Below are 14,135 nucleotides of genomic sequence, written 5' to 3' on the forward strand. Positions count from 1 at the left end.
CTCGGGAGGCCTGGGGTAGGGCCGGGAGATTCTGCATTTCTAACAAGCCGTCCACTACGGGTTTGCGGCCACCAGAGATGGTCTAATTTAACTAGATCCTGCAGGGTCTTCGTTCTACTCCTCACGGCTGTCTGAAGCTGTTCTTCTCCAGGACAAATTCTGTCTGTGTCTTGCTGCTCTCAGACTCCAGAGCAGAACTAAGGTTCGTAGTCAAATCTCTGATGTACAAAAGCCACAGGGGAAACAGAGGGACCTCCAGAGCTGTCACCAACTCACCCTGGAAGTCAGCTTGCAATGCGGCCCACGCCAGCCCCTGGTCACATCCACTAGCTGAACAAGGAGGCATGAGAGCGTCCTGCCCAAAGCAGGATAGTCCAGGAAAGTCACCATCCCCCTGCAGGGCCTTACTTTGCTGATCTCTAAAATGCAGAACAAGAAGCTGGGGCTGTGTCAGACCCAGGAGGCCCATGACGGCCCATGACGGTGGAGGCCCATGACTGTGTGCATCGCAGCGATGCCATTGGATCCCGACTCCCTGCACACAGGGCGGAGGCACCATGAGGGCAGCCCCGTGACTCTCCTGTGGTGCAAGGGCAAAGGTGGACTTCCCTAGAGATGGGGTACATGCCCCCATTGCTCCCAAATGTTTCCAATAGCTGCTGCTGACCGGATCTTGCCAGAGCATATCTGGGTGCGCCTGGAGCTCTGACCAGTGGGGGGGGAGGGGAGGCTGGTGGAGCCGCCGAGGTGCCCGCAGGCATCTGGCTCCTCCTTGCAAGGCTGGCTTAAGGAGGGGGCCCAGGAGGAGCGCTGCTTCTCGCCCCTTCTCCCGCACTCTCCATTCCTTCCCCGGGAGGATGGTGGGGCCCTGCGAGCACAGCTTTCAGCTTTCAGACTCGGCACTCAGAGCTGTGCTGATCCACATCTAGATTCGGGGCCCCAAGCTGAAGGCGGCCCGCCAGGTCGTCTCCTCTCCCACAGGCTTTGGCAGGGGCCATCACAGCCAGGCCACCCAGGTGTCATAAGGCACACCCTCTTCCCTGTCCCCAGCTTGTGCTTTGATGGCTAATCTGTGCGGTTACCTGGATCTTTCTGGTTCTTGCTGAGAGGAAGGCCATATGGGAAGAGTTGGCCCTGCACAGACTTGTGGCCACATCTTCCATGGTGTATGGTCCGTGCCAGGGGCCTGAGGGAGTGGAACTTCCTCCCAGGGAAGGCACATGAGCGGGGAGGTGTATGGGCCAGAATCTTATCGTGCGTGTCCACACCCCCACCCCCCCGACACATGCAGAGGGGTCAAGGATGCACTCATCAACACACGCGTGCACACACACAAGCACCCTCATTCGTCCAGAGGAGTACTGGATGCCCTCTGGTCCCTGAGCGAGCCCCAGCCTCTCCTTCCTGAGAGAAGACATGCAGAAACCTGCACCAGTGGCTTCAGGTGGCCAGCAGGATGAGCAGAGAAAATGTGGGACAAGTTGAGTGCAGAGGCAGGAAGGGTGGGGACTGGCTGGGGGGTTGTGACCCAGCCGGGGGGAGCAGGGCTGCATGGTGCCCGGCGGCCTCTCCTGGCAGCCTGCCTAGGTACAGCCATTTGAACAGGGAGGGGGTGTGCTTTCAGGTTCTTTTGAAGTTTTGGGGCCAATACCTCATTGTTATCAAGAGCATCAAGGAAGGGCCAGGGAGGTCCCAGGAAGCCAATCCAATATGATCTTTCAGTTTTCCTTTTAATGACTTGCAGACCCCAATGATGGCTGTCTTGTGAATTTTCCTGGCTCTGTGACATGTTCCAGTCTGGAACCTCGGGGTGGGGGTAGGGTAGATTCTCTTTGGGGCTGTGGGACCTTGGGCACAGTTATATCCCTCTCTGAGCCTCAAAGCTCCCTTTATCAATAGGGAAGCCTCCAGACTATTCACTGGTTGACAGCCTATCCTGGAGAGATTCTTTAAAAACGAGGAACATCACGGTTCCCCTCCCACACCCTGAGCCTCTGAGAGGCCAGAAAGTGGCTCTCCTGAGCCCTCAGGATAAAGCTCTTCCCCCACAGCAGCCAGCAGGGCTTTATAAATCCAATTCCCTCACGCTACCACTCTTCCCCCTCTTGATTCTTCCTGTCAGACTCCTTCAAGATTTAATTAACTATCACTTCCTCCAGGAAGCCTTCCTTGACTGCCCATGACAGGTTATAGCCTCCTATGAGCTCCCCCAAACACCAAGTCTCACACTTGCACAGCACCCCTGACTGCAGGCGACAACCCATGTTCTGTGTGTCCTCTCCCTAGAGTGAAAGCTTGCTGGGAAAAGGGGACACATCCTGCCCACTTGTGGGCCCGGCACCGGGCGCAGAACAGCTCTCCCTTCAGCCTCTGCATGGAGGCTTCCAGAGTGTGTGTGTGAGCAGGGCGGTAGGAAAGAGAGCTGAGCCACTACATCCTTTCAGGGCGGAAGTTTCCCTGCCAGAGTAGTCTGCCCATAAGGGAAGCTGGCGGCTGTGTGGCTGTGAGCCAGTAAGCATACCATGGGGCTTGGTGTCTTCAGAGGCATAGGAACAGGGTGGGCCCAGCGTTCTCTGCCTCATCCCAGACAGTCTGAGCCTGATCCCATACGTCCAGGGCTCGCTGCACCTCCTAGAAGGAAAAGTCTGATTTGGAGGCACCTCAAGGTCCCAGTTATCCCTTTCAGTCTTAAAATCCTGAGTCGTGAATCCCATGCCTGGGGTGGACAGAGGGGCCCTGCAGGGTCTTGCTGGAAGTAACAGGTGCATGCCCAGAACGTCTGGCTGCAGCGTGGGAGGGACGAGCTGCCTACCAAGGATAGGGCGCCCTGCTGCAGTGTCCTGGCCAGACCCCCGGCTTTGCTGCACCTGCAGCCACACACAGCTTTGTGTTCCGCAGGGACTGCTGCTAGAAAATTCTCATTGTTAACACATTCTCCTCTCTGTCTCCTTGTAAATTCTACCCGTGGCTCCTGTCTGTCCTCTGGTCCCTCCTGGGAACATCTCCTTGCTCCCCCCGCCCCCCATCTGCCTTCAGGTGCTTAAGGACTTCAGTGATGGTGCCATCTTCTCCTGGCGCCTGACCTCTCCCACGTCTGACTTCCAGATGCTCCGTGGCTCCTGTCACTCACATGGGCCAGTGTTCTCATTCTGGGTGCACACGGAACCCACCAGGGAGCTTTACAGGATGCTGGTGTCTGGGTGCCAAAGCCCCAGACGGTGTGATTTGACGGTGCTGTGGTGTAGCCTGGCCAGTTCTAAAGCTTGCCAGGTGGCCTCCTTGTGCAGCCAAGGTTGAAGCCTGTGGCCACGGAGGCTCTGTGGAGATCCTCTGTCCCTCCAGCCTGCCACCAGTATTAGTGTCTGGTCCACACAACCACGGGGCCACAAGACACTCGTGGCCAAACCCCAAACAGTCGCATTTTCTGATTGGCATTCACACCATTTACAAGACGTGCTTTGACCTTCTAGAATACTGCAGCATATGAGTCTCACTGAGGTGGCATCCTTACCTGAAATCATGGAACCTTAGAGCCCAACCCCTGCTTCAACCCGAGCAGCTCCTCCACATGTCTCACCTAGGCAGATCAGGAAAGACTGCCTCTTCACAGAAGGCCTGAAAAACTCCACCTCCTCCGTTTTATAGGAAAGGAACCCGAGGCTCAGAGAGGGAATGTGACTTCCTCAAGGTCACATACTAAGAGGGGAGGCCCTCTGACTTCATAGCAAGGTCTCCTCTGGTCCTGGAGACCATGGAAGCAGGACACCGCCTTATCTCTTGAGCCTTGGGGGTCTTGGAAGGACCAGGCTGGGGGCATGGTTGGGGAAGGCGCCTGGCGCCTGCTCTGATGCATGAAGACTGGGAGCCCGGGCCCAGGCCAGGCCTGAGCCCTTCCTCCCGGCTGGCGGCCAACCTGGGCTTGGGGAGCTTAGTTCCAGCATCGGCCAGCAGAGGGCGCTGTGACCGAGGCTTGGCTGCCTGAGCTCCAGCAGGAGCCGGAAGGAGGGGAGAGGCTGGACAACGGTGGGGTCCACAGCGGAGGCCAGAGGAAGCTCCTTCTGAGGGACAGCGAGCTGAGGGGGACCGAGATTTCATGGGTGTGTGTGTGTGTGTGAGGAGGAAGCCCCTGCAGGCCCGTAGCAGCCTGTCTGACAAGATGGTCCCCTGGGCAGCATCTGCCTCCCCCCTTGTTTCACCTTGACCTTAGGCTTGGGGTACTGGCAGATCCCTCCCTGACCCCGGCCTCACTGGCCCTGTCCTCAGCTTCTACAGGCTCCCAAGGCCAGAGAGGTCTGGAAGAAAGGGGTGGAGAATGTGGTCCCGGCCTGGTCATTGTTCACGCTGCACAGGTCCACACACCTGAAGCAGACAGCAGGTTTCTGGAAACTTCAGTGGACCCAGGGGCTGGAGCACACAGCAGCCCTTCCTCAGGCCCCGGTGGCAACTGCCCAGCTCAGAAGGCCTGTGCTAGGGAAGTGCAGAGAGGGGGCGTCTGATGTCCCCCCGGGGCTCCTGGCCTGCCTGCGAACCAGTGGAGGTGGAAGGGCAGGAAACAACTTTCTGAGAAGGCTTTTTCGAGAGACAATGTGCCCACGTGGAAATGAATCAAATAATGATGGATACCATTTATTGAACACCTGCTATCTGCTCAGCGATGAGCCAAGTGATTTACATATATATTGCTAATCCTCTCACCAAACGAGGGATAATTAGCCCCATTTTACAAACGAGGACCTGAGGCCCAGAGATGGAATAACCAGCCCGAGGTTGCCGGGTGCCCCCCCTCCGGCGGGTAGAGCCCCGGGGACGAGGCTGCTGCTAGATCCCCCGGGCGCACAGGCAGACGTGGCTAGGCCACGCGGTGATCTGGGAGGAGCCCCACCCTCGCAGGTTCTCCGTGCCAGCAGCTGCTACAGCCCCGGCTTTGCTTTCCATGGAACTCTCTGCTGGGGCGGGGTGGGGGAGGGACTGGAAGGAGCTGGGGAAAGCAAAAGACCAAGAGCCAGGAGACCTGGGTGCCTGTTCAGGATGTGACACCCTCGGGAAGTTTTTTTTCTGGGTCTCAACTTTTTGATCTGTAAAATGGGAGAATGCGGACACTCGCTGGGTGCGGGGTCTCAGGATGCGGTGGAGATCCGATGACAGAAAGTACCTGAGACCGCTCTGAGGTCTGCACATAGCTGGACCATAGCCACGTGCACTTACGGGGAGGCACAGAGAGTGGGTCACATTCATCACCTCATTCTGATCTAGACCTTATGTGTTGGGGATATGATCCCCATTTTGTGGAGGAAGCCGTGGTGGGGCAGGGATGTAAGGGCTCTGAGGGGCACAGGACCAGAGGCAGGGTTGGCCCCAGGGCCTCTGATGCCCCGGCCACTGCTCTCACCCGTCCCCTGGTCAGTGCCTGTGGTCCAAGGAGCAGGAAGGGCCGGGCAGCCTGGAACTCCCTCTAGCACCCGCTGGGCCCTTGCCGCCTGTATCTGCCCCACCCCAGGGTGCCCCTCCTGACTCCCCTCTATGGACCCTGGACTGGAGCCACTGGGAGAGCACCACTGACATCCTGGGGGTTAGCAGGGGGCCAGATGGAGCCCCGAAACAGCAGAAGGCCTAGCTCAGAGCGGAGACCTGGGTGTGCACAGGGAGCACACATCCATTAGCACACATCCATGTGCACACACATACAGGGACGAGTGCATGTCCATGCACATACACACACGTGCACAAGCACACCTATACACATACCCATGCATACCACCCCACATACGCTGAGATGCATGCGGACAGCCCGCGGCCCACACACACCCCAGCAGGCTATGCATACATGCCCACGTGCACACACACGGTGCAGGCACATACCTGAGCTCACACGCACTCATTCTCCTCCCAGGTCTCTTATAAGTTCAAGAGGGCCCCCGGGGCCCCCGGGCATTTTCCTTCATCTTTTCTGGGGAACAGAGTGACTATGTGATTCACCCTTGGCTGCCGAGGGAAGGTGGGGAGAGGAGGAGGGGAGGGGAGGGCAGGGCAGCACAGGGCTGTGCAGATGGCAGGTGATTTGCAATCCTCGCCAATGGGAGAGGGGTTCCCAGATCTTCTAGACAACCCCCTGTCCCAAGTCCACCCCCCCACAAAGCTCACCTGCAGACAGGCCACCCCGATGCCCACCGCCCCCATGAGCAGCAGGTGGTCAGCCAGGAACTGTTCTAGCTTCGTGATGCAGCCGCCCTGCAAAGTAAGGGCAGGTGACACAGGGTGGCCCAGAAGCTGGCGAGGCCGGGGAGGGGAGGGCTGGCAGGGGAGCTGCAGTCCACCCAGCTGAAGGCAGGCCAGAGGCTTAAATGGTCTGGTCCAGCCTTTCAGTTGCCCACAGGCTTTGCAGGTGACCCAGGGGCCTGCCATGATGTCTCAGAATTCCCCAGGGCTTTTTGTGCAGACCATTGAGGGCCTCTTCTTGCCTCAAGGCCAGTGTGTACGTGTGTCCTGCGCCCCCGGTCCCCATGTCCCTGTCCTTTGCGGGTTGGGGGCAGGGGCTCCTGGATGGCCGGGACCTTGGGCGCTTACCTCCACCTTGTAGATGTTGGAGGGATGGGCCCTCTGGCCACAGCGGGTCACCACCGTCTTGCAGCAGCTATCCGGCACCCGGCGGCCCTCGGCCTCCTGAGACAGGATGTAGGCGCTGTGCTGCCAGTCGGCAGAGCTGTTACTCCCACAGCACTTGAACTGGAGGGAGAGACAGAGGCTAGGGGCAAAGAGTGCACATTGGGCCCCTCCGGCCCCTCCATGGCGGGGCTGCAGGACGCATTATTTGGATATTAACCCAACCCCTCTTTGTTCTCCCTGTGAGTTTTCCTGTGCCTATTTTGAGCAAGGAGCTGGTCTCTTTGGGGCCCTTCTGTCCCTGCAGGTACAGAAGCCAGCTGCGAGACGAGACCCCTTCTGGCCACCCAAGTCCTGTAAGGAGATGACGCCGGGGGTCCTGAGGGCAGGGGGGGTCTGTGAGTAGATGAGTGGGGAGTAGAAGCAGGTGGGTCCCTGAGAGCGTGCGGCCGTATATTCTTGGGCAGAGCCCAGGGCAGGGCCAAGACCATATAGTGGCGGGAGTCACCCAGGGGGCAGGAACCCAGCCTCACTAGAGGCTCCTGGACCCTCACTGAAACCCTGAAGCCTCACAGCCCTCAGACCTGCAAGGACACAGAGGGTCCCAGAGCCCCAAAGCAGGCAGGTCAGTGCTGGCCGGGGGGCTCCAGAGCAGGAAAGCGCCCTCCTGGACTCCAGTGACACACAGGACATTGCTTCTCTCTTGCCCTTCTGAGAGGAGGAGTGGAGAGCCACAGAGTCAGCTGTGTTGAGGCCATCTCTGGTGTGTGGGCAGCAGGCAGGGTGAGAGGTACCCTTCGTTACCAAGCATGTGCTAGGCAGCTACTGTGTGCCAGGAGTGAGGCTAGCTGGGGCTCACGTGAACCATGTGGTTCCCGGCTTTCTGACCCATCTTGGTGGCTTACTAGGAGAGACCCGGGGAGACGGGGGCTGAGTAGATCCAAGGAGGAGGGGTGAGCGACTCTGCTCATGGGCCTGGAAGGGCACAAGGAAGAGGAGGAGCCCCGAGGAATCAGGCAGGACGGAAGGGCTCACAGAGCCAGGAAAGGTGGGGGGGTGCCGGAAGTCATGTGGGATTATACTTCCATGTGTCCCCTGCACAGGTGACTCAGCCTCTCTGGGCTTCCTTTTTGTCACCTGTCAACGGGGCTAACGATGTACCCCCACGCCGGGTTGTGTGAGGGGTACAGGAGAGGTGGTTCTGGGAAGCCCGGAGAAGAGAGCCCTGCAGGGCTGAGCCGTCAGGAAGAGACTCCCTCTCGTGATGCTCCTTTCCTGAATACAGGTGTGTGGGCGCCATGGGACATAGCGGGGCGCAGCCCACAGCCCAGATGCTGGCCCTGGCCTCAGGCCACCGCCTTCTCGGGGCTGTCTCCTCGGGGCCTAGGCTGCAGGCTGGGGCCCAAGTTCCCTCATGCCCCCTGGTTCTGGCTGTGGCTGGCACATGTGGGTTGAGGGCCATACGTTCCGGTGCCCATGGAGGCCCTGGGCATTGGCAGACGCTGGCCCCCAGCGGTGCCCTTCCTCATGCTGTTCTCCACTCTCTGACTGCCCCTCCTGTCCTTCCCACAGAGGCAAACCCAGGCACTCCTTTCTGGTCCCCCCAGTTGGCCTCCCCAGCTCTTTCCTCCACTCTGAGGGGCCTCCCAGACTAGTGCTGGCTGCCCATGCCTGATGTGTGTGGGGCTCCGGGCAGAAGGCCTCGAGGGCAGATTCAGGCTCAGTTTCTCATGAGGGAGCCCCCACAAGTGCAGACTGAGCTTTGGACAGGACTGACCAGCAGGGTGTGCATGGGCTGAGCATGTGGGTGTGGGTGTGGGTGTACCTGTGTGTACACGGGGGCCCCTAGCCACTAGAGCAGAGTCCAAGAGACGCCTCTGTGCAGAGCCTACTGGGAGCTAAGCCAGTCTTGGGGAGATGAGGCAGGTGCCTCCCCCACTGAACTAAAATTCCCTAGTGCTCCGAGCCCCACTAACTTCTGCTTCTGCCGACTTCCCCGGTATTCCTGGCAAAAAGACCTAGGCCTCAGGCCCAGGGAGGGGTCTGTAGTGACAGAAGTGGCAGGCTAAGGCTTGGGGTGGGTTGGCAGGAAGACAGGGGACCAGAGCGGGCAGGTAGAGCTTCCTCAAATTCGCAGACCCCAAACCATCGGGATCCTGGAGCCACACTGTCCCAAAGAACTTTCTACAATGATGGGAATGCCTTTTACTTTTACTATGCTGTCCAATTTGGTGCCCCTAACCATGCATAAAGGTTATTGGGCACGGGAGTGTGGCTAGTGACTGAGGAGGTGACGTTTATATTAAATTTAAATGTGCACGGCCACACATGGCTAGCGGCCATCCTACAGCCCAGAGAAGGTCTGAGCTCCATCTGCCCCTGCTCTATCCCTGGCAGGACCCCAGGCCTCACTGGAGGGATTTGCTGAGCCTCTTCTTGGAAAGACCCCCTTTCAGCCCCGCAGCTCACCACTGGGAAGCTTTTACAGCGGCCGGACTGCCTGTTACAGATCCCACCTGGGGACCTCGGCTCTGCTCCCAGGGGAGGAAGCAGGCAGCACTGCAGTGGAAGGAGCCCAGATCCCTGGGCAGAAGGAGGGTCCTTCCCCTTGCACAGCTAGCTGGCTGCCCACAGGGGCCCAGCAGGGAAAGGCAGCAGGGGTGGGGCTTGGAGGAAGCAGTGAAGGGGGCTGTGGGGCCGGGGGGCTACGGTGAGGGGCCAGGCACAGGAGGGATCAGGACAGAGTGTGGGCTCAGTACACGCTTTTCATGGCGGTACAGACTTCTGCAGATGTGATCGTACTGAACGCCCAACATGCCCTATGAGGCCGCACCTTAGAGGCAAGTAAAGCTCAGAGAAGGTAAGTAACTGGCATGGCGTCACAGACAGGAAGAGACAGAGTGGGGATCTGGGCCCACGTGCGCACGGCCTTCAAGCTGGCCGGGCGGGTGCTTACGTCCTGCTGGAGACGGTCTACGGACGTTGTGATGTCCGCGGCTCCGGGCTGCCTGTAGTTCTCGGCCAGAGTCCGGGCCAGGTGCTGCTTTAGTTCGTCACTGAGCTGGAGAGCGGAGAGGGAAGGCGCCATCAGCAGAATCGCTCAGGCCCGTCTTGCCCCCCAAGGCCCACCCTGAGCCAGGCCAGCTCATTCCCAAGCACCGGGCATGCTGAGCGGTGTGAGGGCAGAGGGGTCCCAGTGTAACGGGAGCGTCCATAGGAGACGGCACAGGACACGGGGTTCCTGGAGAGAGGATGCATACGCATCCTCTATCTCCAGAGAGGAGATGGGCAGAGCTGGGCTGGGGAGGGGCCGGCTCAAAGCCAGTGGGAGGGCAATGATCCTGGGCCCCAGGGAGGGGGAAGTTTAAAATCTTTTTTTCATTTGATCATGAGGTGATACTCAAAATATTTACAGTTACCCTGTGGGAAGCCATCGGTTGTACGGGTACTGGCTTAAAAGAACCGGTGCGGTCATCTGTCTCATCCGGTCATGATCTTGAACCCCTGACTCACAGCACCGGGTGGGAAGGCACCTGACTGGCCAATTTGTCCTTGACCGACGCAGGTAGGCGAGGCCTGGGGTGGTCTTCATAGTCCGGCAGGCAGCCCTGGCCCCAGCCTTGGTCCTTGGATGCCTGACAGCTGGTTTCGTCCTCTATCTCTGCTTTGGAGGGGAGACGGGCCACCCCACCTCCCGTGGGGTGTCCCCACTCTCTGATTCCCACGCTCAACACATCAGATCCCCAGATGGGGCAGAGAATTGCCGGAAGTGGGACAAGAAGGAGGACCTGATGTGCCGAGGACTGATGGGGCCTGGGAGTCAAGATCCCCCTGGGGTGTCACTGCCCTAGCTCCCCCATTCCTGTTCACCCTGCCCCATGCTGTCACCTCCGGGGTGGGGGGGTGCTGATGGGGAACATAGTAGGACACTTGCACTCACCCTCTGGTAGTACAGGTGGGCCAGGACCCCCGCCACCAGCTCAACCAGGAAGATCACCAGCAACAGGCAGAAATACTAGGAGAAAGGAGTGAAGGTGGTCACCACAAGGATCAGGCCCCAGTAGGCAGATGGTTCTCCCTATGACAAATGTCTCCCCCAAGCAGTGAGGGGGGGTGGGGTGACCCGCCAGGGACCCCATCACTCATACCATCTTCCCCCTCTTACCAACAGCTCTGGATAGACTTGCCTTTCCCACCTGCTGGCATGGAGTTCCCCACTCACCCCTTCACCCACTGGTCTACTTTCAGTTCCTTAGCCCACCCACCCAACCAGTGCTCATTAAACACCCACTACGGGCTGGATATCCTAAGTAAGACAGTCATAGCCCTCAAAGCTATGGGTCGGCAGGGGGGAGGGCACAGATAATTAAGTGATTATAATGCTGTGTTACAAACGTTACAAAGGGGCAAGTCCCAGAAAAGATGGGCGGTCCTAGGTGGAGGAAGGCAGTCAAAGAAGGCTTCCTGGAGGAGGTGACACCTGAATGGCATCTCTAAGGAGGAGCTTCCAGGTGAAGAAGGCAGGAAGCATGTGCCAGGCAGAGGGGAGAGCATGTGCAAAGCCTGGAGAGTGCAGAGGGAAGTGGAGGGAGCAGAAGAGGCTGGGCAGCCGCCAAGGCTCAGGAAATTGCAAAAGGCACCTGCCCGGGGAAAGGTATTGGGCCCTTCATGGCCCTGCAGTGCATTCTAAATTCCGGTCGCCACTACTGCTTGGCCTTGTCCAGGCTCGGGGCTGCTCTGCACGCTTCCTGGCCTGTGGGCTGGTTTCCTGGCTCTGCTTTCGGCTGTGACCTTTCCTGTATCTGCGAGGCAGGAGGCTCTGGGACACTGTTCCATCCTGGGGTGTTCTTGCAGAGGCCAACAGGTCAGACATGTGTGTTAGGCCCATCTGGCTAGGATGGGACGGGGAGGGGCTCCAGGCAGGGGAGAGGGCACAAAGGGAGGGAGAGAGGAGGAGGAGCAAAGGAGCACTGGTGCCTGAAACGGGAGCCCTCTGTGGCAGCCCAGCAGCGACGCATGCCCCATGCACAGCAGTTGGTGACACCTCCTTCTCCCCCAGGCACCACCCGTCAGCCTGGCCATGGTCACTGGGATCCCTGGATTGCAGAAGACACTCAGCCTCTGAAGGAGCCTTGAAACTTTAGGACTCCTCCAAGTAGGGGATGTGATGAGAAGACACCTGGCAGGGCAGGGGCTGTCAGGCCAGTTGGGGGGTGATGTGAGTCCACGGGCCCAGAGACCTTGCCTGACCATCTCCCAGAGCCCAGCATGGAGCCAGGCATGGGCAGGACTTAAACACAGAGGGAGGAGAGGGTATTTCTTTTCACGAAGAACGTTCCATCCACGGGCAAGTTAAGTCAAGTTAAGTCAACTGCGCGCCTCACCCACAGCCATTTTACTGAGCCCACGGTCTCTCAGGCTCACAACTGCCCACCCCCCGGGGTGAGGGAAGCTCTGAATGATGGCAAGAGTCCAAAAGGAGGTCCCTGGTACCTCCTCCCCTACATGCCCCAGGCTCCGTGCCGCCCCAGAAAAGGCCTCTGGTCTGCATGTCCGAGCTTGGTCCATCCCCCACCAGGATCGGGCAACCCCCGGCCACCCCTAGGTGAGGCTGTGGAGAAGGCTGGTGGGGTGAAGTGGGGGACACAGCAGCCTTGTCAGCCCTGTGCCGCCTCTGGATGGAGGCTCAGGCTGTCTATAATCTCCAGGGCACCTGGGGTGAGGTCTAGAAATGGAGGAGGAAGCTGCAGGCCCATGAGGGCATATTTCCTGGGGCTCGGGGGTTTCTCAAACCCCAGGAGAGGTCTGCTGAAGGAAGGCCCTGTGTGTCTGGGGCAAGGGAACGTGTGGGGTGCTGTGCAGGCCTGCAGGCAGGGGCTGACGAGAGGCCTGTGGACGGGGCCTCTCTGCCTGAGGAGGTCTGGAAACCTGAAGAACGGTGGTGGAACGTCAGTGAGCTCTGGTGAGCCTCGGGCTCTGCCACCTGCAGGCTCTGAGAGACATGGGTCCGGCATCCCAAAGAGAACACGTGGCTCTGAGAGTCGGGCGAGCTGGGTTTTGGCCTCCTCAAGTCCTGCACACAGTGCAGCACCCAGAGCCACACGCGGTGGCCGTACCTGTGGGACCAAGCCCGTGGATGGGGAGAACGGCCCCTTCGATGTCCTGTCCACCCCGAGCAGCTGGAAGGACCCAGAGGGAGGAAATTAAGCTTCACGGTGGACTGACCTGCTTCTCACTCCCAGAGCTTGTGGGTGACAGACAGCCCGAGGGGAGCCAGACTCGTCAGCCAGTGGCGGGCCCAGTGGCCTGGGCCAGGCTGTTCCCGTCCTGAGACAGCCCAGAGCGGCACTGACATCTGGCAGCTCCTCTCGGACTCCGCTGCCCTTCCTGCTCACTCCAAACTGCCCCCCACAACCCCCTGAGCCCAGCGCTTGGAGGCTACCCCCCTCCTACCACACAGGACCCTGCGTGCAGGGACGGCCAGCCGGCGGCTCCCAGGCTCCCTGCTGCACCCTCAGCTGCCCTCTGGGGCATGGGAGGCAGAGCCGAGGGAGCCCGTAACTGAACGGGACCACGCTGGCCGCTGGCAGCAAGGAGGACAGCATCTTGGCGTCTGGCTGCCTTCCCTCTGTAGGGGTGGGAGAGGCTCCTCTCCCCCTCACTGCTCACGATCCCGGATCACGGGGGACTGTCAGCCGAGAGTCGCGCTGGACGGTGTCATGAAGACTCGGCAGTGGCCTGCCACTCCCCAGGGAAGCCACTACCACCGCTGGTGCTGACGCTGCACTGGGAAGGGGGTGACGGGAAGAGAGAGACCTGAACCACAGCCCTGACGTCATGGCGGCCCACACTAGTACACGCCAGCCCCTCAAACCTCTTGGGAGGCATCACACGGGCTACTCCACCGGACGGAGCTGTCAGGAGTGGGGACAGGGCTCCCTCCGGCCCAGGAGCCCCGGCTGCTCAGAGGTCCTTGGGGTTTTGGGGGGCCGACAGTGGGCTGCCAGGGAGAGGACAGACAGGCTGGGTGGCTGGCCGGCATGGGCACGGGCCCCAGGCAGTGGCTTTGGTGGCAGAAGAGCTGCAGGTGCGTGACTCACCTACGCGGGGGAGGCTGTGGGGAGCCATGAATCACGGCTCCCAGGAAGCAGGCAAAGGTTCATGCTCGCTGGGATCCTCCTGCATGGAGGGTCCTGGCGGCTCTGCCTCTGGAGTTGGCGGGCTGGAGCCCTGGGGAGTGGGGCCAGGCGAGTAGGGGTTTGCCACGCAAGGCCATGAGCTGTGACAAATGCCTTGCCTTTGCCACTTCCCCTTCCACTGTTACCAAGCCTCCCTGACTCCCTCAGTGTGCTGCATCACCCCAGCACGTCTCTGGTACAGAGGCCGCAAATCTGCAAAGCAGTGCTGTTCCTGTACACGGTTCCCGAAACACAGGCCTAGCCGCCCGGCCTCCGGTGTTTGCCCGCAGTGTCCCCCTGCCTGGAATTCCAGGGCCTGCCTGTCCTTCGTCACCCAGCTTGGCCGTGGCCTCCTCT

At 59.8% G+C, this 14,135-nt stretch overlaps 1 protein-coding gene across 2 annotated transcripts in view; it reads right to left on the reverse strand.

The window, feature by feature from the left end:
* Positions 1 to 14,135, reverse strand: part of TSPAN11 (tetraspanin 11) — a 65,598-nt gene that overhangs the window by 4,895 nt on the left and 46,568 nt on the right. For both annotated transcript variants that reach the window (XM_059184531.1, XM_059184529.1), the window contains exons 4-7: positions 10,541 to 10,615; positions 9,557 to 9,661; positions 6,565 to 6,723; positions 6,142 to 6,228 (exon numbers count right to left, since the gene is read on the reverse strand). In XM_059184531.1, coding sequence (XP_059040514.1) covers positions 6,142 to 6,228; positions 6,565 to 6,723; positions 9,557 to 9,661; positions 10,541 to 10,615 — 426 coding nt within the window. The remainder of the gene's footprint in view (positions 1 to 6,141; positions 6,229 to 6,564; positions 6,724 to 9,556; positions 9,662 to 10,540; positions 10,616 to 14,135) is intronic.

The sequence above is a fragment of the Mustela lutreola genome, chromosome 8, assembly GCF_030435805.1.
Source record: "Mustela lutreola isolate mMusLut2 chromosome 8, mMusLut2.pri, whole genome shotgun sequence".
Taxonomy (NCBI): domain Eukaryota; kingdom Metazoa; phylum Chordata; class Mammalia; order Carnivora; family Mustelidae; genus Mustela; species Mustela lutreola.